General features: G+C 41.7%; 2 protein-coding genes across 4 annotated transcripts; one reads left to right on the top strand and one right to left on the bottom strand.

Moving 5' to 3' along the window:
* Nucleotides 1-312: 312 nt before the first annotated feature.
* Nucleotides 313-7,636, bottom strand: tmlhe (trimethyllysine hydroxylase, epsilon). 3 transcript variants are annotated; one of them, XM_034607212.1, is made up of 8 exons: nucleotides 7,437-7,636; nucleotides 7,127-7,281; nucleotides 6,844-7,020; nucleotides 2,339-2,618; nucleotides 2,106-2,225; nucleotides 1,723-1,959; nucleotides 863-1,001; nucleotides 313-698 (listed from the first exon to the last, which is right to left on the bottom strand). In XM_034607212.1, the coding sequence occupies exons 2-8, from the start codon at nucleotides 7,266-7,268 to the stop codon at nucleotides 567-569; spliced, it is 1,227 nt and encodes a 408-aa protein (XP_034463103.1). In that variant the 5' UTR covers nucleotides 7,269-7,281; nucleotides 7,437-7,636; the 3' UTR covers nucleotides 313-566. The 3 variants fall into 3 exon arrangements, 2 of the variants coding, with proteins under 2 accessions (XP_034463103.1, XP_034463105.1); XM_034607214.1 differs by having other exon boundaries at nucleotides 7,547-7,630; XR_004616111.1 differs by having other exon boundaries at nucleotides 363-404; nucleotides 446-698; nucleotides 7,127-7,636.
* Nucleotides 7,637-14,624: 6,988 nt separating this feature from the next.
* On the top strand, nucleotides 14,625-25,266 carry mpp1 (membrane protein, palmitoylated 1). The gene is made up of 12 exons (XM_034606778.1): nucleotides 14,625-15,056; nucleotides 19,525-19,653; nucleotides 19,766-19,844; nucleotides 20,592-20,677; nucleotides 20,759-20,827; nucleotides 22,447-22,643; nucleotides 22,764-22,867; nucleotides 22,958-23,038; nucleotides 23,292-23,372; nucleotides 23,453-23,655; nucleotides 23,888-23,962; nucleotides 24,039-25,266. Exons 1-12 carry the CDS (start codon nucleotides 14,934-14,936, stop codon nucleotides 24,213-24,215), a joined length of 1,404 nt encoding a protein of 467 aa, XP_034462669.1. The 5' UTR covers nucleotides 14,625-14,933; the 3' UTR covers nucleotides 24,216-25,266.
* Nucleotides 25,267-25,881: the final 615 nt, after the last annotated feature.

The following is a 25,881-nucleotide window of genomic DNA, read 5'->3' as shown; positions in this document are numbered from 1 at the left end:
TTGTATGCCACAGATGTACAGTCTCCACAACAGGCATTATCAGACAGGTGCGAGACTGAACTGCGATGTGACGCACACACACACACACACTAACCAACTTCAAGATTAAAACCAGCCAGCAACGGCTTCTAAAAGTCACTATGTGAAGGCCACACATTCTCCCGCATATTCAGCCCAAACTGCCCCTGCCCCCACCCCTGTCTAACATACTGCATTTGTTTAGAGTTCAGTTTCATTGCCATCTTCACAGACACACACACAAAGAAAAACATAGATTTTAGTCTTAACAAAATCAACAAATGCCTTAACTCACACAATGTTGGAGAAAATGAAAAACTATTCCTGGATCTGCTCCCTGGTCAGATTCGGAATTGAAACTGAATGGGCTCTTCTCAGGGTCATTCCTCGTTCCTGCACAAAATTTACATTACCTTACATATCATACCCTTTGCCCAATCGGACAGACTTAGACTGTTGTGATTTCTCTGAAGTGCAGACCTGAGTAATCTTATATTAAAAAAGCAAAACAACAAGGCACAGAAGTGAAGCAACGATCATGTCCAGGATCAGGCCTGCAGGTCAAAGCCACGTGCTGCACTGAGGACATCATCCCTGGTCAGATAACACCCACACAGCTGCCTCAAGCCGGTGAATGACTCCCTCCCATGCATGACTCGCCAGTTGTCTATGAAAACCACCTAATCAAGAAGAGAGAGGGTGCGATTATCAGATTAGAGTGAATTGCATTTCAACTTATATCTCTCTGTTTACACTCCAAAGTCCTTAAACTCCATATTTAATGAGTGAGACTGACAGTTTTTTTTTTTTTAAGACGGAATTTAATATAATGTGACTTTCTTACTTTCCCTGGAGTCAGTTTCACCCACAGCTCGTTCTCTGGCCGCCTTAGTTCTGTTGTCAACTCTCGATGTGCAGCATACCATCTCTGGACAACCTCATGGGGGACTGTGTTAATCACTGAACGGTCATAGTTGTTGTATCTGTCAAAAGAAAAGTTTAAATCCTTAATTACTGAATATTCCTTTAAAAAAACTAAATGAGAAAGAAAGTCATTACAAAGTTTCCAAACCAAATTTATATATTTCAGGAAAGCAATGCAATAACTAAACGAGGAGACTTCTAAAGATCAAAAGTAATATTATTTAAATCTCGTGTGATAATCTCATACTTGTTGCATGGCCACAGTTAATGAAGCCACATAACTTTTAAGGCAGAAGCTGTTTGCTCCCAGATTTTAGCCTCTCCTGGAAAACATCCATGAGTCACATGAGATTCTGGCACAAATAGTTAACAACTGGTAGTTCTAACATTTTGAAAAGATCAGATTTACGCAAACCATCTTTTTATTAAACCAAAGTTGTTTTGTTGTCTAAATCTAACCGACTTGAATATTTTAAAAAAAAGAAAAAAACTAGATGGGTTTTTCTAGGTTGGAGAAAATGTCCCCCGAATGCAAACAGCCACATATTTGTAACCAAGAAGACACCATTTTGAAAAGAAATACAATGTCATGGTAAGTTACAAATGTGGATAAAATGGTGGAAAAGAGAAATACTACACTGAATAAAAAAAAGAGGACAAATGTGCTTTACTTGCTAATTAGGTGGGATTTGAAGACAAACATGAATCTTGTAATACAATGTCTGATAATTTGCTGCTGCTCAAATGTGAGTATGACATCACATTTAAGCACAGACATACCTGATCAGGTAAACTTCATCGTTCCAAGGATAGACGTTTAGCACAGGGCCGATGCCGTTCATGTGGTTTCGGTGGTTGTCAGTGTTTTCAATGTACTTGTGTTCGATAGGCACACAGGAAAGCAGCTCAAAGTTTTCAGGCGACCGCTGCCGTAATTTCTCCGCAGCGTAGAACCCATCTACAAGTAGTGTCCTTCCCCCAGTGCCCTCGTGCTTTAGGCAGTGGAAAACCTGTATTCTGCAAAAACGATGAATAAACGAGGAGTCTTAAAAACTACTGAAAGATGAACTTTGTTTGGTTCAAATGTCAGTGCATCACGAAAAAAAACCTTTTACTTGAGGCTGTTTTGAAACCCCACATCAGTCCATCACTTGTGCACTTACCCGCATGGCTCCTGAAAATAGGAGGTGTCAGTGTGGCGATCCAGGGCCAGCTGGCTGTAGGCGCTGTCTCCTCTGGAATGGTCAGAAGTAAAGCTCCACATTCCTCCATACGTGGTCTCTCTGTTTAAGGAATAAGTGTACAACCCTGTAAATGCTGCGTTTGGCTAATGCTGAATGTCTTTTGCAGGTGAAAGAGCTTCACTGTAGCAGAGGCAGAAAGAGGCATTGCATACCTGATAAGACTGACCCTCTTGGAAACAGCCTCCGTGGCCTCCACTGTGGCTGGGACATCATCTACAAACGCGATCCCGTACAGAAGATAGTTCTGAAGAAACTTCTTCAGTTCGTCATCACAGCTCATAAACTTCTCCCACTTGGCTGATGGTACGTTTTTGTTTTTGTAGACGTCTGAGTTCCAAAGGATGCGAGGCTGGACAGTGCTCTGCTTCTTCCTCTCATAGCTGTTCTGAGCTAACCAGCTCAGGCTGTACTTGGACACATGACCATCACGCCCTGGGAAGCAGACATGGAAAATATTAGTTGCAGTAAAAACTGTGCTTTCGACTGGTCTTCATTAGTTTTTTTTAATGGAAGTTTAAAGCAGAATCACAATGTGCTTGTCAACATACAGTATTTTTGAAAGGGGGGCCGGAGCCAATCCCAGTTGACTGAAGTACATCCTGGACAGGTCGCCAGAGACAACCATTCACGCCCACAGTCACACCAATGAGCAATTTAGAATCTCCATTCAAGCTAATCCCAACTAACATGTCTTTGGACTGTGGGAGGAAGCTGGAGCACAGCGAAAACCAAGGTAAACACAGGGAGAACTCCACCCAGACAGACTCCAGCTGATTCAAGAACCGTCTTCCTGTGAGGCAACTGTGCTTAACCACAGCACCACCGTGCCGACCTTAACTTGGATATATATTGTTCAATATTATCAAACCACACCTAAAATACTGATAAGTTAAAAGTTTACAGAGCAAGATTGCATCCCCAACATGGCAGAGCAGGCAACTACACTACCAGACCAGACCACCAAGGACACACAGTTCAATGTTTTTTGTAACCTTTGTTTGTTTGTGTTTGTGCGTTAGCAAGATAACACAAACTAGCAGATGGATTGCCACAAAACTTGGTGGAAGGATGTAGTACTGGTCAAGGGAGAACACATTAAATGTTTGTGCAGATGCTTGAATTTTCTCCCCACTTTCTTAAACTTTTTTTTTTTTTTACATGTTTGTTGACTTTTCAGAGAATAATTCATAGAGCCCGATGATGAATATATAAGCCAAACTGGTGCCCATGGACCAAAAGCATGGACTTTCCAAAGCTGTCTGACTCTGAATGCGCTCATATGGTATCAACCCTAACCCTAAACTTGTGATAATGAGTATATTACTTCCTATGTAGCGCTTCTCATTTTCAGAATGTTCCAGCACTATATCTTCCTGCTCATGTCGGGGCTGACCCAGCTCGGTGGAGGGGTCACACAGTTTAAAAACTGAGGGGTCACAGGGCAGGGCAAGTGTGAGAGTGAGCGCTTAGTGAGAAGCAACTTAAATTCACTGGCAAGGAACACTGCGGCACCTGTTTCCTTTTCCACACCTGGCTGCTGAGGGACCATTTACTCCTCTTACTTTGAAAGGCGGCAGCTAAATCCCTCATGGCTGCTTTGCCTCCGTGTGCCGCAGCAGGCTCCTGGTGGAGACAGAATAAGGGATGGCTCCAGCTATTTTGTACTTAAGCTAGTTCAACTCTGTCTGCTGGGGCCTCTTGGGGGAACAGCTCAGGAGCTTTGGGTGTCTGCACCATCTGGGTGATTAAGGAGAGGAGGGGGGAGGGGGGGGGGGGGGGGGGGGGTGCTGTGCTGCATCGTGTGTAGCACATGTTATCATTTGAAAGGAGAATCCTGCAGCTTCTGTCACCTGGGCTACAACAGTAGCTCAGACCCAAGAGAACCATTAATCTGCCTTTTCAGACACTACTTGGGTGGGGTTAGGCTGTGTCCCTAAATATTATGAATTAAGCAGTGTTAATGGACACAATGCCACAAGAAATTAAAAAAACAGTTTTCTTTGTGTACGATAGAAAGTCTAATTAAGAATAGAATACATTAAATGAGCAGCATGTACAGTATATAGCAAAAGTGAGTACACCCTAAGTCAACATCTGTAAAATGATGAAGCCAATTTATCTAAAAAGAATCTGGGATGTTTGCCTATTTAAACGTTGTAAAACAATTAATTTGCAATAAAAGTAAGTCCACACTTCATAAATGATATTCCAGTCTGATGCTTCAGGGCATGGATGACTCCGGTCTTGCAGAAATCTGAAGGGAGACGTTGTCTTTCTTCTCAAATAATTATTTTCAGCCGATGGGGTTTTTGTTTTTGTTGCTTGAGCTTCCACTTTAAAACAGTCCATAGGTTTTCTGTTGGATCCAATTCAAGGGACATACTAGGCTATAGGTCATAAATGCTTCTTGGGATCACCTTTTACACCCATGGAAGGCCCATATCAGTACAATCCCACTCTCATTTTTAAGACAGACCTGTTCAGTCTCTTGCCTCCAGCTGATTCTTGTTTGTTTATGGTATAGCCATGTGTGCAAGGACTTAAGTCTACTGATGTCCTTGACCCCCCTCCGATCTTTGTTAAGCCTCACATTCTGGTTTCTTACTCGTTCAGGTAGCTCCTTACCATGTGACAATGTTGCATTAGGCACAACGCAGGCCAAAACAGAGGAAGCCATTGTCTTCACAGGTCCTACTATAACCTTGTTCATACAATTAGCCCTGAGAATCACAGGTGCACCCAACATCAAACATCAAATACCCTATACTTCAACTTAAAAAGAATACAAGTATTGTATAGCTGCTGGCTTTGCCTGTTAAAAGTGCCTATATGTCAGGTTACCCTGCCTGTTTCTTGTCGAGGGGAAGCTGGCAAAGAACTTGAGCCATCATTTCATTTACACGAGAGCCAGCTATAATACGTCCTCTGAGCAGCACTACTTGTTCAGAGCAGAGTGGACATTATAGTGACCGACTATCAAAGTGACAAGACGGGCCACTCAGGCTGATGCTTGCTGGTTAGCATGCAAACTTCATAGAAGAAAATAATTAACACTGGTGTTACTATCCACCTCTGACGCTAGTTCTCGGTGAGGATAGGAATGAAGTTGGATGCTTACCTTTCTATTTTCTGCTACATTGGTCACTAAAGATTTGTTAACATTAACCTTGGCTGTGTAGCAATAGTTGAAACTTGCACAAAGCCATTTTAAGGTGTTTCAATTGTCTAGTTGTGGATAAAGGTCGATAATCACACATTACATAAAAGTGTGAATCATGGTGTTATGGTTACTGACAACACTGACAACACCCAAAGGATCACCTGCCAACACAGTGAATCTTCGCACAGTAAAATGTCATCAGGACCTGGAGGAAAATTCCGCTTCACTTCACAATTTACACTGTAAAAATTGCAACCATTGGTTACTTAAAAAAATGATAGCAACAAAATGACGTAATATAATTGATTTTAAATGCTACAAATTTAATTAAAAAGTATTATAAATATAAGTAAATTAACTAAATCTAAACCAAAACATTTGTAAGATTAGGTAAATCACAATGAATTTCACAAGGAAAGCATATTTACATTTACTAATTATCATTAGTTATTTAGAGTCCTATTAATTTAGATTTACTCATATTTTGGGTGAACTTACTTTAGATTGACCATTTATCCACGTGAAATTAATTTAGATTTACCGACTAAATGGGTGAATTTCATTTAGATTTAACAATTATCTGCAAGAAGTTAATTTAGAGTCACTACTAATCTGGGTGAAATGGATTTGGATTGACTAAAGTCCTTATTCTAACTTGTATTTTAGCATATGGTTGCTTAGTTCAACACAATTACAGTGATATTCTTATTTATCTCTACATTCAACACTTTGAATTTCAGTTTTAAATGTACTCATTATTATTAGATGTCTCTGTGTGGCCTCAATTTATTTAGAGCTAACTCAATATCGTGCCTTTTTAGTGCAACAGTTAACTTAAGTTTGGTCAACAGATCACAATGAGAAAAAGCTAAATGTCAGTCAAAACTACACACTCTGTTTCATCATGTAAAAGTTATTCAGTAAATATTATTTAACCCCAGTCACACCTTTTACAGTGTAGGTCATAGTATCTTCAGGAGTAGTACAAGTGTACATACGGTCCCTGCTCACTCCTGTCAGATGCAATATGACGTAAATGTCACGTCGTTTTTCAAAGACACTTATTGATAGTGTTGCAAATGCAGCGTCAGATTAGTTCAAATATTAAAACTGTGTTAGCCAAACACACCAAGCGGCCCTGTGGTTTCTGTTTTCTTAGTTTGGGGATATTTGATGAAACAGGATTTATTTGAAAGCATGCGCCATGTAAGCACACAATAGTTTGGAATGCAGAGTCAGTCTAAAGGATAATGCAATGATGCAGGATCCACCTTAAATTATGATGGGATACTTCGTCAAACAAATGCAAGGGATCAAAAATCCACCCAGTGACATGCAGTGACCCCGGGGTCTCTTGGGCCAAGGTATCTTGCTTTGTCACCCAGACGTTTGTAGTGAATTTAGAACTGTGTCTCATTACAATGGATTTATTTTGAATAATCTTTAACTTGACAAAGCTTTGCAGCCCTTGTGCTTTCCAGCTCCCCTCAGACTTACACGTGAGGACGAGGTGACCCCCCTCCACTGCTGTAGTGGCAGGGCGGATGTTGAGCTCTATGCTGCCGGTGTCCAGGTTCCTCTGGTTGGTTTTGGAGTTGTAGGACGAGGCGGAGCGGCAGTGGTCCCGCAGCCACACGAAGTTCAGTCGCATCCGGGTGCCCTCATAGCTGACCACTGGCGGACCCGTACAAAAGGTGTTAACACGGATTTGTTTGTGCAAAGTTGGCCTCACGTGCACGTTTACATCTAGCAAGCCTTAACACAAGGACACCACACTCACCGAGGTGGTCGCTGTGCAAGTGAAGAGCTGAGGAGGTCGCTGCACAGGCGCGGGTCTGCAGCTTGAGCCTCAATGGCGCCCGTGTGTTTCTGAGAGCAGACAGCAGCTGAGTCTGCAGCTTCCTCTGCAGCCACACGAACATCCCGAGTACAGAACTGTGCACACACAGAGAATATAGCACAGAGGATCAGAGTATATACTCCAGATTCAACCTGCGGACGCGGAAACGATCGTTCCAAGGAAAAGTTGTATTTGCTCTCCAGGCTTCAGTGCAGCCTCTCAGCTTGTTACATCATGAACTGAGATTGACCGCTGAACTCTGCACAGTTCCTCCTGTGAGGCGGTTTGATGACAGCTCGGACCGTCTGGGGCACCGGTGGAGCAGTTTGATGCGCGTGTGGATCCCCTCCTCCTCTTGACGATAGAGATGGAGGTGCCTCTCTTCTTTGGTGTTGGTACAACTCCTTTCGATCAGAGTAAAGAAGAGAAGTTCTTGAGGATAACTTTCTTTCTCAGTCACGAACCTTCCTCAGAGCTGCAGAGACTGAAATGCCTTCATGTTAAACTGTGACCCGAGTTGCGCAGGGACCGTCCACAAAGTGCAACACCGTAAATGATTGATAGATAGATCAGAATCAGAATCAGAATTCTTTTTATTGCCAAGTATATTTACATATACAGGAAATTGCCTTGGTGTGGTTGGTGCATTTGGACATAACAACAAATCAGACATAAAACAACAATATATACAGAAAAAACAATAGGCACGTGCGGTGCTAAGGTGCAGTGATTGGTTCCGGATAGTGCCAACAATATATAAGTTATGTGCGGCGGGGGGGGGGGCAGAGTCAGTGTGATGCAGGGGGCTTGTTTGTGAGCCCCACTGCCATGGGGAAAAAACTGTTCAGGTGGCGCGAGGTTTTGGTCTTGATGGCCCGGAACCTTTTTCCAGATGGGAGTCTCTGGAATAGGTGGTGGCCGGGATGGGAAGGATCAGCAATGATCTTGCCTGCTCTCTTCCTGGTCCTGGAGTGGAACAGGTGTAGGAGAGCCGGCAGGTCACAGCCGATGACCTTCTCAGCTGACCGAATGATCCGCTGCAGTCTGCCCTTGTCCTTGGCAGTGGAGGCAGCGAACCAGACGGTGATTGATGCAGTGAGGATGGACTCAATGATGGCCGTGTAGAACTCGACCATCACTTTCTGCGGCATGTTGAATTTCTTCAGTTGCCGCAGGAAGAACATCCTCTGCTGGGCCTTCTTGGTGATGGTGGTGATGTTCTCAGCCCACCTCAGGTCCTGTGCAATTATGGTCCCCAGGAATCTGAAAGACTCCACTGTTTTAACTGGGGAGTCGCACATGGTGAGGGGGGCGGTTTGGGCTGGGCTCCTCCAGCTAGATAAATAGATAGATAGATAGATAGACAGACAGACAGATAGATACTTTATTGACCACAAGGGAAATTTAGGATACAGGAGTACCCACGACTTATGTCAACTGATATTAAATTGAAGAACTGTATTTAATTATTTTTAAATTTACAGTCGCTTAGTTTTCATATTCGTAGATTTCCTTTGGAAATCTTTATAACAGCCACAACGTGATTTGAGGATGACACCTTTCATAATTTTGTTGGGCTTGCCTAATAACAAAAGTTCCTGAATCTATTCTCTCTAGTTGTTTGTAGCAACGCTTTTGTAGTGTCATTTTCCCTGTAATGATCCACCTCAGGTGATCCAATCATAGATGGACAGCTCAGTTCATGAGTTCACACCAGATAATGGAGTGTGTCTCCACAGCCCTGTTCACACTGGCTGGTAACAACTGTCCTAAGAGACCTGCTCACAAGTGGACAGCGCTGTTCACACCTGAACATTCTCACTAAACATCTTACAGCGCACAAATGTAGATTAGGGATTTTATTTTTCTGGGGAGGCAGGCCCTCGCTGTACCTTTAAATCCAAGCAACCTTATAGCACTGTCTTATCGTAGCAACTTCATCGATTGTTCAATTATTCACACACTGTTCATATCTTCTGGTTACTTTAGCTTAGCAGTTAGCAATGACATTCCCTTTATCTGCCTCTCTTCTCCTGGGAGTCTTGTGTCCCGCTCTCGCCACTCAGGCCTCAGTCGCCCACTCTTTTTCTCTAAAGGTTATTGCTTTAACCTACAACATAGGTGTGTTATAATGTCAGTTTTTGGGCATAGTAGTCCACCCCAGGGATATTATGCTGCAGCTAATCCTGGTGGACGTGAGAATGCAACATGACACTGAGTACGAGGAGGGCAGATCAAGTCATGCTGTTTGTGTGTGATCTGCTTTTGTTTTAGCTGTTGAGGAAATGTTCCTGGAACTACATTTTAAAATAGATCAAGAGTAATTTCCCAAAAATTGCCAATAAAATGCAGCGGTGAACCGCTCTGTATGCAAACACATACAAATACATTTATTTTCACAAAAACCACAATGGTTGGTTTTACCAATTCTGAGTTTACAGGTGTGTGTGTGTGTGTGTGTGTGTGTGTGTGTGTGTGTGTGTGTGTGTGTGTGTGGTGGGAACTCCTTCAATATGGCCCAGCATGCATTAGGGTTCACAAAGCTAAATGAATGTGGCCACCTCCTATCTGAGTGATTGGATTTCAAATGTGTCCTAAATGCAGTTTGAACACCTGTACTCAGAGCTTACTACTTCTGTTTAAATCCCTCAGGATGAATATTATTACGAGGATTGAACAGCGCCTCCTATTCAGCAGACGCAGTTTGTGTTGCTTCAGCTCTCTGAACCCTCCAGTGTCAAAAGCCAAAAATGCCAGTGGGGAAATATATTTTTTCAGAATAACAGTTAGCCATTAATAACCCCAATCTTAAAATTCAAACAGCGGCTATGCTTTTTTTGTTTTGTTTACGTTAGCGGATTTTGGGGACATCACACTGTATGAGAGTAGTTATTGTAGCATTTCTTTTTTGTATTGCACTTTGTAGACGGTCCCTGGGCACAGCCTGCTGCACAGAAACCTGTCTCTCCAGCTCAGAGTATAGATCCTTAAAACCATACCAAAACCTGTTTGCTGGCTTTCTTTGTGATTCAACATTTCGCTTATGAGTTATTAGGGCCCGAGCACCTCCGGTGGGAGGCCCTATTGTATTTCGAAGGATTTGTATTTCCCTTTTGGGGCTTTTTCACGGCCTAGACATGCTCAAATTGTTACCAAAGTTTGCAGGGAATTCAAAACCCCAAAAAGTAATTGTATTCTGGAGTAATTTGAAATGGGCGTGGCAAAATGGCTCAACAGCGCCATCTAAGGAAAAGCCCCTCAGTTAGCTTTCACCGATCTTCACAAAAATCGGGACACCTGTGTATCATGACCAGACGCACAAAAAGGTCTAGTGGTGCATTGTGAAAAATGCAACAGGAAGCCCGCCATTTTGCATTTAGTGGCCATTTTGGCCATATTCCACATTTTTACTTTGAAGAACTTGTCCCAGGGCTTTCATCAGATCAACTTCAAATTGAGATGAGTGTCATCACAACAAGACGGAGATAAAAACTAACTCAAAGATCGATTTTTTGTCACATGGTGTGACCGTGGCATGTCGTCAAAGTTTGATTACACGCCATCAAAACACAAGGTTCTGTATCTTGGACATACATGGTCCAATCGAGTCCAAACTAGACATGTAAGACAAGAGTCCCGGCCTGATGACATCTGCACAGAAATCATGACTTAAAATCACAGCGCCCCCTTGTGGCAACAGGAAATGTCTTGTTTTTGGAACGACTTACACTTGGAGGTATTCCTCCTCACCCACTGCCCGCAGCCATGTCAAACTGTATCAAATGGGTCTCAAGACATTGATAATGTAGGCATAAGATTACTGTGACTTTTCGTCAAACGCCATAATAGTGGCGTGGCGTCAAAGTTCATCAACTCGCCGTGACACACGAAATTACTATAACTTCGGTGTTTGTTACACAAATGTAGTTTGAGGGAGGGACTTTAGTGGCCATTTTGGCCATTTTTCACATTTTTACTTTGATGAACTTGTCCCAGGGCGTTTATCCTTGCCGCAGTGCGCAAAACGCATGCAACGCGGAGACGTGAGCTGCTTGGTCATTGATCGCTCTCTCCACCGACCGCAACAGGCTTCGAAATGCGTGTGCTCGGGCCCGTCAGTGCTACAACGTAGCCCTAGTTTATATTTGAAGTTTGAGTCTGTGATTATCTTTCCAACTTCACCGTTGTCCTCTACTTAGTCCGTGTAATGAGTAACTTTGACTGGCATTAAAAATAGAAATAACTCTACAGTGCTGTTTGTTTGTGGGTGGAGTGAATGATCTTGAAGTTGCCACAAAACCTTTGTTGAACTCAGTGGGTCTTTGATCATGACAATAGATTGACCTGATCACATTCAAACAATGTAGGCCTGATTACCTTAGATACAGATGTTCTTTGGTAACTACAGTGAAACCTATAGGCTCAGTTTAACAACAACAACACAAACCTGTAGCTTGATTAGTGTCACAATGTGGTTGTGTGGTGCAAATATGATATTACATCAAATAACTTTTCCTTATGTTGATTTATCGTTTGAGAAAATGTTCTATGATTCAAATCCAACACAACGAAATGATGGAACATAGAAGGTGTTCTGTATTCACAGATTGCAGTATGGATCATTCAAGCTCACATCTAACCAGGTGCTTGTGTACTGTTAATTCACACATTTCTCACTAAACATCTTACAGCGCACAAATGTAGATTAGGGATTTTATTTTTCTGGGGAGGCAGGCCCTCGCTGTACCTTTAAATCCAAGCAACCTTATAGCACTGTCTTATTGTAGCAACTTCATCGACTGTTCAATTATTCACACACTGTTCATATCTTCTGGTTACTTTAGCTTAGCAGTTAGCAATGACATTCCCTTTATCTGCCTCTCTTCTCCTGGGAGTCTTGTGTCCCGCTCTCGCCACTCAGGCCTCAGTCGTCCGCTCTTTTTCTCTAAAGGTTATTGCTTTAACCTACAACATAGGTGTGTTATAATGTCAGTTTTTGGGCATGGTAGTCCACCCCAGGGATATTATGCTGCAGCTAATCCTGGTGGACGTGAGAATGCAACATGACACTGAGTACGAGGAGGGCAGATCAAGTCATGCTGTTTGTGTGTGATCTGCTTTTGTTTTAGCTGTTGAGGAAATGTTCCTGGAACTACATTTTAAAATAGATCAAGAGTAATTTCCAAAGCGATGGCTATTATATATAAGGATGGGTTTCAGCACGAGCAGTAGAGATGACGATGAAGCCAGGATTTTGTTTTGTTGACCTTTCTCATGAGAGAAGAATTATGGAACATGCGAGCTTGCTCCCTCTGGAGTCTCCTCAGGAAACTGTGAGCTTATACCGAATACCAGAGGTCGTGTCCTGGCTAGAACAGTTTCCCCTCACCCTTGATTACCCTGTGTTTCATAATGGAGATCAGTGGGGCTCAGCTGTTTGTGCAGCTCTCACTTGGCCCTATTTCACACTGGTAGATCCAAAAAACAGGACATGAAGTCCAACAAAAGAACACAAGTCACATTATACAGCCTCCAAACAGAATAAATATGTACCAACAACCTTTCACCCCCATCTGTCTGGTTAGTTAAGAAGTCATCATTCGCATAAAAAGGAGGTTATACATACACTGCAGTGATTTGTACATACAGTCAAATTAAAAAGGGCATGTTGTACATATTTCAGACAGAGATCTTTCATTAGCTACTGAACAATCTGGACTATATCTCTCTTTGCCAAAAATGGCAGGTTGTGAGGAGAACGCATTTAGGAATCTACAGAAAAGGTGACTTGAAAGATTCTGGAAAACATTTTGTTAAATATTCAAACATGTGCTCCCCAGTGCAGGTCTTGTATTAATTAAAGGAAGTATAAAGCTTATTTATGTCAATGAGTCTGAGCCCTCTTGTTCTCGTTGTGCTTGAATATGACCCCAACCACCTGGGGTCATATTGTATGAATATGACCCCAACCACTTTTTTTGATCAATTAACCGAATAATCCCTCACTAACACACCCATAAATCTGCAGCACTGTTACCATGTGGCTCGGATCAAATCATGCAGTAGTCCCTGGTGATTATTGACAAAATGTCTTCATATTTTAGCACTGACACAGTCTCACTGCAGCAGGGTGCGTCGTGTGTGGGCCACATCCTCACTTGGCTGCTGGGTCACCGTCACTCTTGTTATTTCGCTTCCTCGTCGCCTGATCGTGCAGCTCTGCTGGAAATGCTGCGGTAATGCTGCGTTCAAGAACCGTCGGGATTTTAGGGCTCTGTGTTTGTTTTGAACATCACTTGCATTACATCACATTCATTACATTGAGAAATAAAAGTGGATGTGGTAAGGGTCAAATTATTGATATGGCTGATGTTTCATTGTCAGGCATATGTTATGTACAATTACTCTATGTTTATCATGAAATGTAAAAAATATATGAAATATATTATTATTTATAATTATAAAGAATGTGGAGTATAAAGGAATCCATATCACACATGAGTTATTTGAGTGACTTTATCGCCAATGAAAAAAAAGACATAAAATAATACACACAGCACTAAGGTAGCTAGCATCCCAGATAGCATACTAGATGTGAGCCTAAAGTGGCCCACTTGTAAAATAGCAAATGTGACTCAAATATCACAAAGCAAATGTGGGCCTTTTTCGGCAAACATGGGGTGCTCAAGGCAAGGTGTAGTCCGAAAAGTGGCTTATGCGTTAAATGGTGTCACCTTAGGTCGACATGCAGTTTTGCTATGGCTTACTTGTGGCCCTGGTCTGGCAAAAAGGAGCAGGCCACCCAAGTGCCATCATTGCATGCGATATGTTGGATGTGGGATGTAAGGCAAGGCAAGTTTATCTGGAGTGCACACTTCAACCACGAAGCAATTCAAAGTGCTTTACATACAATATAAAAGGCACCATGACAAATTGTAAAAGCAACATAAAACGAAATAAGAAATAAAAGAGTTAAAATGACTTGACTGATTATTTGATTGAATAAAAGACCGTGGCAAACAGGAAAGCCTTTAGTATTGATTTAAAAGAACTAGGAGCAGCGGACCTGCAGTTGTCTGGGATTTTGTTCCACAAGTGGAGCAAAGAAACTGAACGCTGATTCTCCTTGTTCAGTTTTGACTCTGGGGACAGAAAGCAGACCTGTTCCAGATGACCTGTGTTGTCTGGATGGTTCATAACGTATGATGTTCAAAATATGCTTTTGCCGGATTTTGAAGTAAACTCTTTGACAGACAAGAGGCCGGTGTAGCGATCTGAGAACTGCGGTGATATGAACCACTTTTCAGCATCTTTTTTTCAGCTGCAGCTTTCCTGATCGAGACCTGTAAATGTGGGCCAAATCTGGGCCCTGGCAATTTCGCCATGTGGGGGAAAATACGACCAGTTAAAAGCGGTGGCGCTGTAGAGCTGGAGTGGTGTGCTTTTCGGAGCTGACATTCAGCCCCTGAATGCAGCAGGAGCCGTCCCTCTCAGCCAGTCGCATGTTTACTTGCTTTGTCAGCGGTGTCCTCTCATTTCTCTCTCTCACCTGCGGCTCGTCCAAACCTTGGACTCTCACTCACTTTATCACATCGTGCTTATCAGCGGCTTCTTCTCCCGCAGCCTTTTATTAGATCCCCCGGGCCCTTCCTCCTGCGGACCTTGATCGGAGGGCACATCGGGTCCATAGGTGGGTTTTTTTTTTTTTCCTGCTCTTTCCCTTTTTTCCCGGCTAACAGGGGGAAAGATGACGTTAAAATCCAGTAAAAACGAGCCTGCCGTCATCCTGGAGTCCGTGAGCAGCGCGCGGACAGCCCTCTCCGACCTCTACCTGGAGCAGCTCCTGCAAAACAAACCAAAGTCTGACAAGGTTCGTGCCGCTGCCTATTTACAAGTCTCTAGTTCTTTTTAGTTTTTTTTTTATTTTTGCACCCCGACATATTTTGTTTTCATTTTTTTCTGGGTGTTCGTGTTTGCTTCCGGGAAGTGGCGATCGTGGGGGGCACATGACATGACTGTTGTTTGTTCATGGACTTGGGCTCTAAAAATAGACCCCAGCTCTGTCTCCGCCGCACAACTCACAACTAGGGGTGGCAATCGCAGGGGAACTCACTGTACGATGTGCGATACACAGCCCATAATGATCTCACAAAGATTCTGCGATAATCGATATATACAGTATATATTCCATTACGGTATCTGTGTAACTGAAGAAGAATGCAAAAGACCCCTAAAGGCGTATAAACCAGGATTTGTGTAGTTATTGGCTGCAATTCGGTGTAAGTTTGACACAAAGTACAAGAAAGTGCATAAAGTCTGATATCAGTGCCTCTTTAGTCTTTAACAAACACTCTGTCCACATCTGCCACATTTCATTGTCAAATAGCCATAAACTGGCCAAAGTTTGAACTATATGTAGCTTAATATCGATATTTCTTCTCCAAATCGACCCTGAACTTTCTTTATCAATTTGAAATACACGCAGTGATGCATGGCTCACGATAATATCACGATACAGTGATTCTGCGGTAACCGATATATTGCAAGACAATCGTATATCGATACATCACTGAGTCTGTCTAACTGAGGAAGAATAAAAAATTTCACAAGAGTCTGAGACGAACTCAGATGAAACAATGTACAAAATGGTGCATTAAGTTTCATCTTAGTGCCTCTTTAGTCTGGAACAAACACGCTGTACCTTGTGAATGTCTACATGTACCATCATTTCAATGTAAAATAGCCATAAACTGGCAAAAGTCCAAACTTTATATATATATACTACCCCTACTCACTACAACTGAATGTGTTAGCCTCATAAACAAAGAACAAATAAACACGTAGATTTGTATTTTCCAGTCTCAACTGGAATCCAGTAGACATGTCGGTGGCAAATTTCACTTCTGCATTTCCCCCCCAAAAACTGCGTATGGAAGTCATATGACAGATTTGAGAAAGCTGAGGCAGTCACGTTTTAGACGGGAAGGACAATGAGTCAGTAAGACAGTGGCCAGGAGCCATGCAAATTATTGGCTATTAATTGTTAATCCCATAATAATCATGTCAGCATGTGACTGTCATGTCATTCATCAATGGGCCTTTCTTTTGTCAAGGACAGTGCAGTGTAATGCAGGATAAAAGAAGACAGTTTGGAATGTAGACAACCTTGGTTTTTGTCCATTTCTAGCGGTGCTGTTTAGTTGTGCCTGCGGGGCTGCAGCTGAGGATTTAATGTCAACAGTGAAGTGGAGGCCATGCAGGTTGTTTACTACATCACACAGTGATGTAGTAAACCAGGCCTTTGTTCCAACTTGTTTTCACACTGGGGGAAGGATAATGTTTTAAAAGTCCAACTGACTCTGCTTTCAACACGGGGGAAACACCTTTAAAGCCCATAAAGTTTTAAAACAGCCGCAACTCCTCTCATGGGGGTGAAATTAATATCCTCTATGGCCCCCGGGCTGAGACCTGGCAGCCGGTGATACTGAGGGAACTGCTGAACAACTTCGAAGAATTTCAACAGTCAGCACTGGAGCCACTGAGGGAAACGGTGAAGGGAGGAAACTCCTTTCCTGTTATCAGCACTTTTGTTAGACAGCCTTGAGCAGTGATCGTGACAGTTCGTTCCTCCGCTCGATGCTGATTTGGGAAATCACTGTCTTAAAAGTGAGGTCACATGATGTGTTATTTCTCAGTGGAGACTGTAGCCTGTGAAATGTCTGTCAGGGGTGACTCACTGCAGCTCCTGGACCCTTTATCTTCATTTTGGTCAAGACTCTGCCTGTTCTGCTCTGTTTACTGCAGAGGGGTTTTGTCCTGTCTCCAAAAACACTTCAGGCTTAAGAACTGTGCACAAACCCTACAGAGAACACGCACATCTTTCCGAGAAACTCGAGGACAAGTACATGACTTCTTCTTAATTTAGTCACACTGCTGTCGACCCCTCAGACCTGAAATGAAAATCCTAACAAGTTTAGACAAATCCTGCTTTAGGCACATGAGGCCTAGCATGAGATTAATGACTGTCTTACTTTTCTCATTTTTTCTTGATCAATTCCATGAGCCTGTAGCTGTTAAAGATTTGAGTTTGTCCTTTGGGACTGTAATCTGCACTGTTTGTCCCCATATAGGTCAAATATTGATCTTCGATTGTTTTCCTTTAAGTGATCAATACATCTTATCCTGTTGTCATGGAGATCCACTGTAAATGCTACACAGGCGTGAAGGGATTAATAATTAATATTTCACCTCAAGACAACCAGAAGATAAGACGGAGAGAGATTGCACTGTAACCTAATCGTTCGTATTAGACGATGGAACCAAATGTTGGAAAACGGGTAGAAGGGTATAAACGAGTTTTTGAAACGGATTCATCTCATCCAGGGATTTTCTGTCTGAAATGCACCGTCACATTCTGCTTGATCTCGTGCAGATAAAACGACGAGCACGCGTCTGGAGAAGGAAGCGCTCCGCTCTCTCCTCAATGCATTCCGCCTTTCATCCATTTGTGTGTTTATCCATTTGATACCCCACCCCACCACACACACACACACGCACACGCACACGCACACACTGGTATTCAGGTTTCTGAAAGGGTTTCCTGGCCCCAGCTCTGTTGACATTGTGTTGACTGTTAACACAGATTGGAACACATTCTGACAAAGCACTTGAAAAGTTTTATTTTTATAGGTGTGTGTGTGTGTTATCTTTTTAAGTTAACGGGGCTCATCTGCACTGCAATGATGAGACACGTTTACTGTAAAGAGCCTTTTAATGCTAATGCTAATCTAATCACACACGTGTATAGTGATAATATCCAACCTTTAGATTTGACCTTTGTCACCTGCTCACAGTCCTGAGGGGGAGCATTACATCATATACATGAGAATATAATTACTCCTCTTTGTAATGGGCGCGCACACACACACACATACACACAGTCGGGTAACCCATTACTTCAGAGGACATTACATTGACGTACATCGATAAGGCCAGCCGGTCTACTTTTAAGGTACTAACTTAGCTTTGTGGCTCATCACATTATTTTAACACAGATCCGAAAGTTTTTATTTCCTCTCGTCTCTGGAGCAGCTTTAAACCGAAACGCTTTGCTCTTAGATAGCGAGTAAAACAAGCTTTGGATTTATGTCGTGATTTCTATCTGTGTTGCTGAACAGAGCCCTTTCCTGAGAGGATGTAATTTCATCTGTTCACCATAGGACCTCATCCAAAGGATTCCTCCTGGTCTCAGCCCTGACATATAATTGCACAAGTGCTGCGAAATACATATCGTGGTGCACAGAAAAACAACTGGCAGACTAGCATGCCTCCCACGCTCAGGCTTCTCTGGACTCACAATCTCTAGATCCAAAAATAGGAGAATTTTTTTTGCTTATTCACGAGATTGTCTGCCACTGTTTACAAAATCAGGATTATGTTCACAGACTCAATTTTATACAATCCACATACACAAGATAACAATCGTACCAAACTGCTGCTATGGGCAGTATTGTGGGGCTGAGGTGGAGGAGGAAGATAATGACATTTATTGGTTTATAGTAGTGCTGATGCTGGAAGATGCACTTCTCTTTTTTTTATTTGCTTAAGCACTGCTGATGTGTCATTTTTGTGCAGACATTTTGTGCTGATGCATGTAATCTTGTCGCTTTAGTCCCCGGTTTCTTAACCTTTTGATACTGTGCATTCATTGTTCTGTTATATACATGAGTGCTGTCCACAGAATATCTCTTTAGTTTATTTCCCAGGACCTTTACTGGTACTTTTTATTTAGTATGATCCCTCGTTTCCTTACTATAGAGCACTGAGACGACCTTTGTCGTGGATTCGCAGCTATTAGATTAGATTCATTTAAGTGTAAAAGTACAATATGAATCCACAAAGTCACTGTGGCTTTGTTTGTGTTTTTACTCCCACACCAAACTTTGACTTATGCAGATTTTCCAAGAAGAATCTGTTTCCTTACATTAATGTTATGATGACCAGATGAGACTGGTGGTATCCATGACCACATGAACCTGGTGGACCAGATCACTGGATGGGGTTAATGAGGTGTTATAACGCCGGGTTAATTTTCAACCTTGAACATATGTTGAAACTGCAAATAAAACATGGCTGTTGGCGTACATCAGCAGAGAGGGTTTCACTGCAGTTATTGGAAATACCAGTGTGATATTGATCAGATGAACTGACTGTGACTCTTTGGAACAATGTTTTGAAGTTAACGGCATGATGTTTAAATTTGAAGCAAAGTTCATTCCATAATGATAAAATAAGAGATGTTGAATATCCTTTTTTCCTCTTTTTCTTTTTTTTAACAGGCAACTATGCAAACATATGAGAATAGGGGAGCTGAGGTTTTCACCAACGGCAGCACGAAACACATGAATGGTACAGACCCGACCAGGATGAAAGAAGTAGCATTTGAAAAGAATCCGTCGGAGCCAATGGTAAACTATCCACCTTTACACACAGTTACATGCCCCAACATAAAAATATTATATATATTTTCAGGATTGTGTTTTGCTGATTCCTCCTCACTTGTTGTGTGTTTGCCTGTAGGGGGTCACTCTAAAGCTGAACGACAAACAACGGTGCACTGTGGCCAGAATACTACACGGGGGTATGATCCATAGACAAGGTATAAAAAACCTCGTATTTAATTTTGTTTGTGTGTTGATGGAGAGTGGGTTGAAGAAAGTTCTTAACCAAAAGGTCAAAATTTTCATAGTATAAATATATAAAGATAAAAACTCGGCCAGTGCCAATCTTTTACAGACACATAGATGTTGCCGTTTATGTTAGCCGTCATGAGCTGACATAAAACTTTTATTTTATGGAATAAACTATGCAGGAAAGATGTGCTTTTATGTTTTACATTTAATGTAAAAAATGGTCTTTCTTAATTCAAGTTGCAGATATTGGTTGTAATTTTTTTTTTCTTAATTTTAGTTATTTATACAAAGGTTTTTGGGCAAACTGTAAAGTATCAAGCCTCAATTATATTACTTTGTTGTAAGGGTTTGATAAGGACTTCTTAGGAATCATTGCCAATATACTTTTAAATATATGTCAATATACTGGTATATTATTGACTCTCTAATCCCTATCTGCATCTGCCACCAAAAATCCATATTGTTCGGGCTCTAATATTTTGGCCCAGTGGATACAAATCAGTTTAAGCAGGAGCATGTGCGTGCACTGGGGGAGGTTCCACCTCATATCCTGATCAGTGGCTGCATTATAAGACTATCAGACAACAGATGATTCTCATTTCGTTACATGGTTATTCCTTATCAGGAAAATGAATATTACCGCAGTAGTTGCCAGTGCCATATTTGGATTATAACAACTGCATTGTACACTTGTGGTTTCTTCTTCTCTCCAGGGTCCTTACACGAAGGGGATGAAATAGCAGAAATCAATGGGAAAAGTGTAACAAACCAAAGTGTAGACCAGCTACAAAAGATTCTGGTAGGTTGATGCCTTATAACCTAAATGAGAAAATCTATTTGGGCTCTATAGTTAATGGTCATTTTTATTTTTTGCACACAGAAAGAAACCAGCGGTGTTGTCACGATGAAGATCATCTCCAACCAGCAGTGTCGATCCCGAGCCTGTGAGGTAGTAACACGGGGGACACAATATGCACTTGTGGTTTTGCGTTGTGCTGCATTAGCGTTCCACTCAGACTGGATGGTGTCTTGATGGGTTTGATTGCTTTTCACTTTCATCTTTACTTTGATCTAAAACCTTTTTGCTTTTTTTTAAGCATTTTGTTCTTTATTAGGTGAATCTTCTTTTAGTCAATGAACAACCCAGGTGACTATAAAATTGAGAACATCACTCACATTAGTTGTGCTAGCTTGACTTGAAACACTGTGGTAGTGTGTTTCATTCTGCCATCTACTGGTCACACCACTTCCTTCACTCCAGCAGCCAATCACGAGCATCGTAAAAATGCTCGCTGGACATGGACATTACTATGTGATAGAAAACACTGAAGTAAACACGGATTTAATAGAGCTTTAATTAAGTGGCTGCATATTATATTGTATTTGGTGATGTTGCACTTGTCTTAATGCAGTTTATCACTGATTTAATTTCAGTTTTTGCTGTGGCCAGTGATGGCAGTCGACTTAAAAGCTTGTAGTCCATTAATCAGTAGCCTTAGTGAATATAATTTGCAAACTTAAATGCCCAATGAACATTAGTGTTGGTGACCCAGACGGCTCCAGTGCTGTCTGTGTACAACCACCACTGGAGATACTTTGGGGGAATCAACAAATGTTCATGAACTCTACTAACAATAGTAATAATTTACCCTGCGAAGAATTTACACGTGGTCCTCAAGCTCATCTCTACAATATATAAAACTATATACCCAGAGCAGTAAAAGTTCTAATCCTGGGTATACATAAACAAAACCTTTTGCAGCTGCACGATTGGTTAACTTTAAGAAGACAACAAATTAGTTGGCAGCACAAAGAGACTTTCAATCCTGGAATCTATCAGAGGGAGAAAGTTGCTCTTTTAGTTTGACTTTGAGCTGTCTCAGATCTTGACATGAACGTGTATATTCTGTTGGAGGGTGAATTTCCTCCATAACATTTGTAGAATCCAAACATACTGTTGAAGTCCCTAGATGAGTATTTAATCTCTATGATGCTGCACAGTTACTGTAGGTCACTGAAGTCCAGCATATGAGTGTACTGTATGTTTATAACATTAGGTTCCCTAGAAAATGATATTTTGTGCATGGTAACACAACTCATTTTCAGACAAGAGATGTTGGGGTTTTGAACATGTATGCAACATGTACCCCATTTTTATGGCTTAAAGAATTAAGAAAACCGAAATGTTGAATATATATATCTCTCAATTCGAGCTGTAATTCAGGCGTATTCATCCCTGCGCAACAATCATTCAGAAAAAGAGATTTGCTCTGCAAGAATCTGGCATAACAGGCATAGCCTGGAATTTCCCTGATGGGCGAAATTAAAACTTGAGAAAATGCCCCAATTCATTCAGAGAGGAAAAAAAAAAATCCTGGAAAAAAGTATAACAAATTTGTGCTCAGCTGCAACAAACACATTTCTATCAGTGACTGTATCTGAAGCTGAGCTACAGTGGGTAATAGGAGATTATTCATCACATGGGAAAGGGTATTTATATAATTCAGTTCCAAACACCACATACATATTTCCACTTTTAAATTCAGAACATTTGCTCTGAACTTCCAGATGTACATGAGGGCCCAGTTTGACTATGACCCCACCAAGGACGACCTCATCCCATGCAAGGAGGCCGGACTGAAGTTTAAAACTGGTGACATCATTCAGATCATCAACAAGCAGGATCCCAACTGGTGGCAGGGCAGAGTGGAGAGCAACACTGCGGACTTCGCTGGACTCATACCTTCCCCAGAGCTCCAGGAATGGTAAACAGCTCCGTCATACAATGTGACAATTAATCCTGAAGTGCTTAACGTCCCACGCCAAAGACCTCAGAACTGTGCGAACTGTTCCCGGCTTGACCTAAATCTGTGTATGTGCCGCAGGAGGGTGGCCAGTAAAAGCAAGGCCAGAGAGGGCAGTCAGTCCTGCAGCCCGTTTGGGAAGAAAAAGAAGTGCAAAGACAAGTACCTGGCCAAACACAGCTCCAGTGAGTGTCTCACTGGAATCTCTTACTGCACTTTCTCTCAGATGTGCTCTCATGCGATTTTATCTGAAATAAAATCTCTTCTTTTTGCAGTTTTTGACCAACTGGATGTGATTTCTTATGAGGAGGTGGTTCGGCTCCCGGCTTTTCAAAGAAAAACACTTGTGCTAATTGGTGAGTTTCGGATACATCAATAATTTCAAATTCTTCAAAGTAAAATCATTTCTGATCATCTTCACTGAAAAAAATGACAGCATATGTGTTTGGAGCTTTGTTCTCACAATATATGTGAAAGTACATATATTTTTGTGTAAATGTTATAAATCTATGTAATAATCATTATATCAAGGGTATTTCTGTGCCGATGCAAAAGTTAATATTTGATTTTTAAAAATGTCATGCAAGTAAAAATTCTGCTACATTTTAGGTGCACCTGGCGTAGGAAGGAGACACATCAAAAATGCACTATTGACCAAATACCCGGACAAATTCTCCTACCCGGCACCGCGTAAGTAAACGCCCAAGCTTACTCACAAGAGCAAATGTTTCCAAACTGTCCTTTTTCTAAAACGTGCATTTTCTACACAGAGACCACCAGACCCCAGCGCAAGGACGAGGAGAACGGGCAGGAATATTATTTCATCTCCAACGACGCCATGACCAAGTGCATCTCCGGGAATGAGCTGCTGGAGTACGGAAGCTTCCAGGGAAACATGTTCGGCACCAAAATCGAGACCATCCAGAAGATCCATGAGCAGGAAAAAATCGCCTTGGTGGACGTGGAACCACAGGTCGGCATTTACAGGGTTTTCAGGAAAAGAAAGGAAATATTGTAGTCTGAATTTCTTACGTCTGTGGTGAAACAACACTGCCCATAGGTTGAAACTTTTTTGTGCTGTAGTAATTCCCTGTTGCCACATGCTCAAAATGGACACACACTCAAACCTAATCTTTCTACTGTTTCAATGCAGTGAAACAATCTAACACAAATCCTTCTCCTCGTCTCTTCATCTTTTAACGTAGACCCTGAAAGTCTTGCGGACGGCTGATTTCGCACCTCTTGTGGTGTTCATCGCTCCGACCACCACATCTTCCCAGGTGCCACATCTCAGAATATGCTCAAATATCCTGAATGACCAAGCTCCATCCTGACCCTCTGTGTCTTGTGTCCTAGATGGAAAACCTGCTGATGATCCAGAAAGAGTCGGACGCCATTCTGTCCACGTTCGGACACTTCTTCGACGTGATTCTCGTCAACAGCGACGTGGACGAAAGCGTCAAGGGTGTGGAGGAGGCCCTGGAGCGTGCCATCTCCACCCCGCAGTGGGTGCCTGTGTCGTGGGTGTACTGACGGCCGTCCGGCTCCAGCGTAACGCCTTTTGTTTGATTAAAATTCAGTGCAATATCACTCTCACTTACCCGAAACCTCTCAGTTAGTGACCTCCCAGGCGTGTTTGGGGTTTAACTATTTGGTTAATGTTGATTGTCACAGAGATTTTTTGCACAAGTGCATCCAAAAAAATTAAGCAATATGTAGAAAGGTTTATTTGAGGGATGTTTTATTTTGGTAGTTATTATACGTTTGTGCTTCAGGCTTTTGGGATAGTTTTGGTGCAGCACACCTTTTGTGAAGCTTGGAACGCGAGCAAATGCAAAATAGGACCACAACTGTGAATGAAATCCTCACTTTTAAAGAAGGATTTTGTCATGTAAAACATTGATTCTGGATTCTTGCTCTTCATCGTCCTCATTAAAGTGTGCCATGAAGTTGATATTCTGAAACTGTCTGTCCATAAAGTGTGTGTAACTCCATACTGCGACAATGTCCTCTTACACGAAACCTTTCAGTCGGTCACTGACATCCTTTCTTGTCTCATCTCATTAAAAATTGTATACCTCATGGGATACTGTAAAGGCACTTTTAAACAGAAAATAAATTTCCCTGCTCTGTAGCAACATCATCTTTGACTGTTTTTCCAGATAGAAACCTATCCTTTAAAGCCCTCGGGGGGGGGGGGGGCGTGCACATGTCAGTGTCCATGAGGAGCCAAACCAGGAGATGTAACTGAACTGTAAAGGTTGATTATATGATAAGAAACATTTGTCTGCTGCCTCTGTGGTTCCTCACACTTAAAATCTATTGACTAATATTTTAGAGCAGAAGAATTGTGGGGGCGGGGGGGTTCATTTTTTCAGGGAAAGTCATGGCTCATAACTTTGATCAATTATAGATCAAGACCTGTGCATCTGAGTTTGTACCTGTATCTCCCACGTTACAATCCTCCCAATCACAGTGTGGGAGAAATGCTTGCAGGTTATACGTGAAAGTGGATTTGTTCAGAGCCTCCTGGTTGCATGGCTGGAGTTGTCTTCTTAATTAAATCTATATACATCACTTATGTTCTCTTGTGTTTATCAAACTGAAAGTACAAAAATATGTTGTGGTGCAAACCTGTGAGATAATTCAATTTGTATGATTTAGTTAGATTTAATATGTGGAAATAATTGAGACAGCGCATAGGCAGATGTACTAATGGAAGTGAAATGATCATTAAACAATTATGCAATATAAATGTTAGGTCTTTAATCAAGAAATGCAGTAGCATATTATCATAATTATTCCCATAACCAGCAAATTAATTTTATCTAGTTAGATATGCATATTAAATTAATAAGAGAAACCTTTAAAGAAAACTACAAAGAGATAATTAGACAGATTAAAAAACAGCGCAATATGTGTGTGAAACCATATAATTAACAAAAATTACAAAAGACTTTTATGGAGGGGGGGCAGCTTCCAAAGTAGAACCCACAAAGCTACATGTTGCTGGAAATGAAACAAAGCTGTCTTATGGCGCCACCATGTGGCTGTCTGCACAACCACAGTCACTCTGAGAACAATATGTGTTATGCGCACCCCATGAACTAAGACATTTCATCTACGTGCTATTTTGAAACGACGCACGGTTAAAAAAAAATATTTTGTTTGGTATTTTGTGAATTTTATTTCTGTATAA

The sequence above is a fragment of the Hippoglossus hippoglossus genome, chromosome 14 (genome assembly GCF_009819705.1).
Source record: "Hippoglossus hippoglossus isolate fHipHip1 chromosome 14, fHipHip1.pri, whole genome shotgun sequence".
NCBI classification, from domain to species: Eukaryota; Metazoa; Chordata; class Actinopteri; order Pleuronectiformes; family Pleuronectidae; genus Hippoglossus; species Hippoglossus hippoglossus.
Note: the sequence above shows the minus strand (reverse complement) of the source record. Positions and strands in the feature narration are given on the sequence as shown.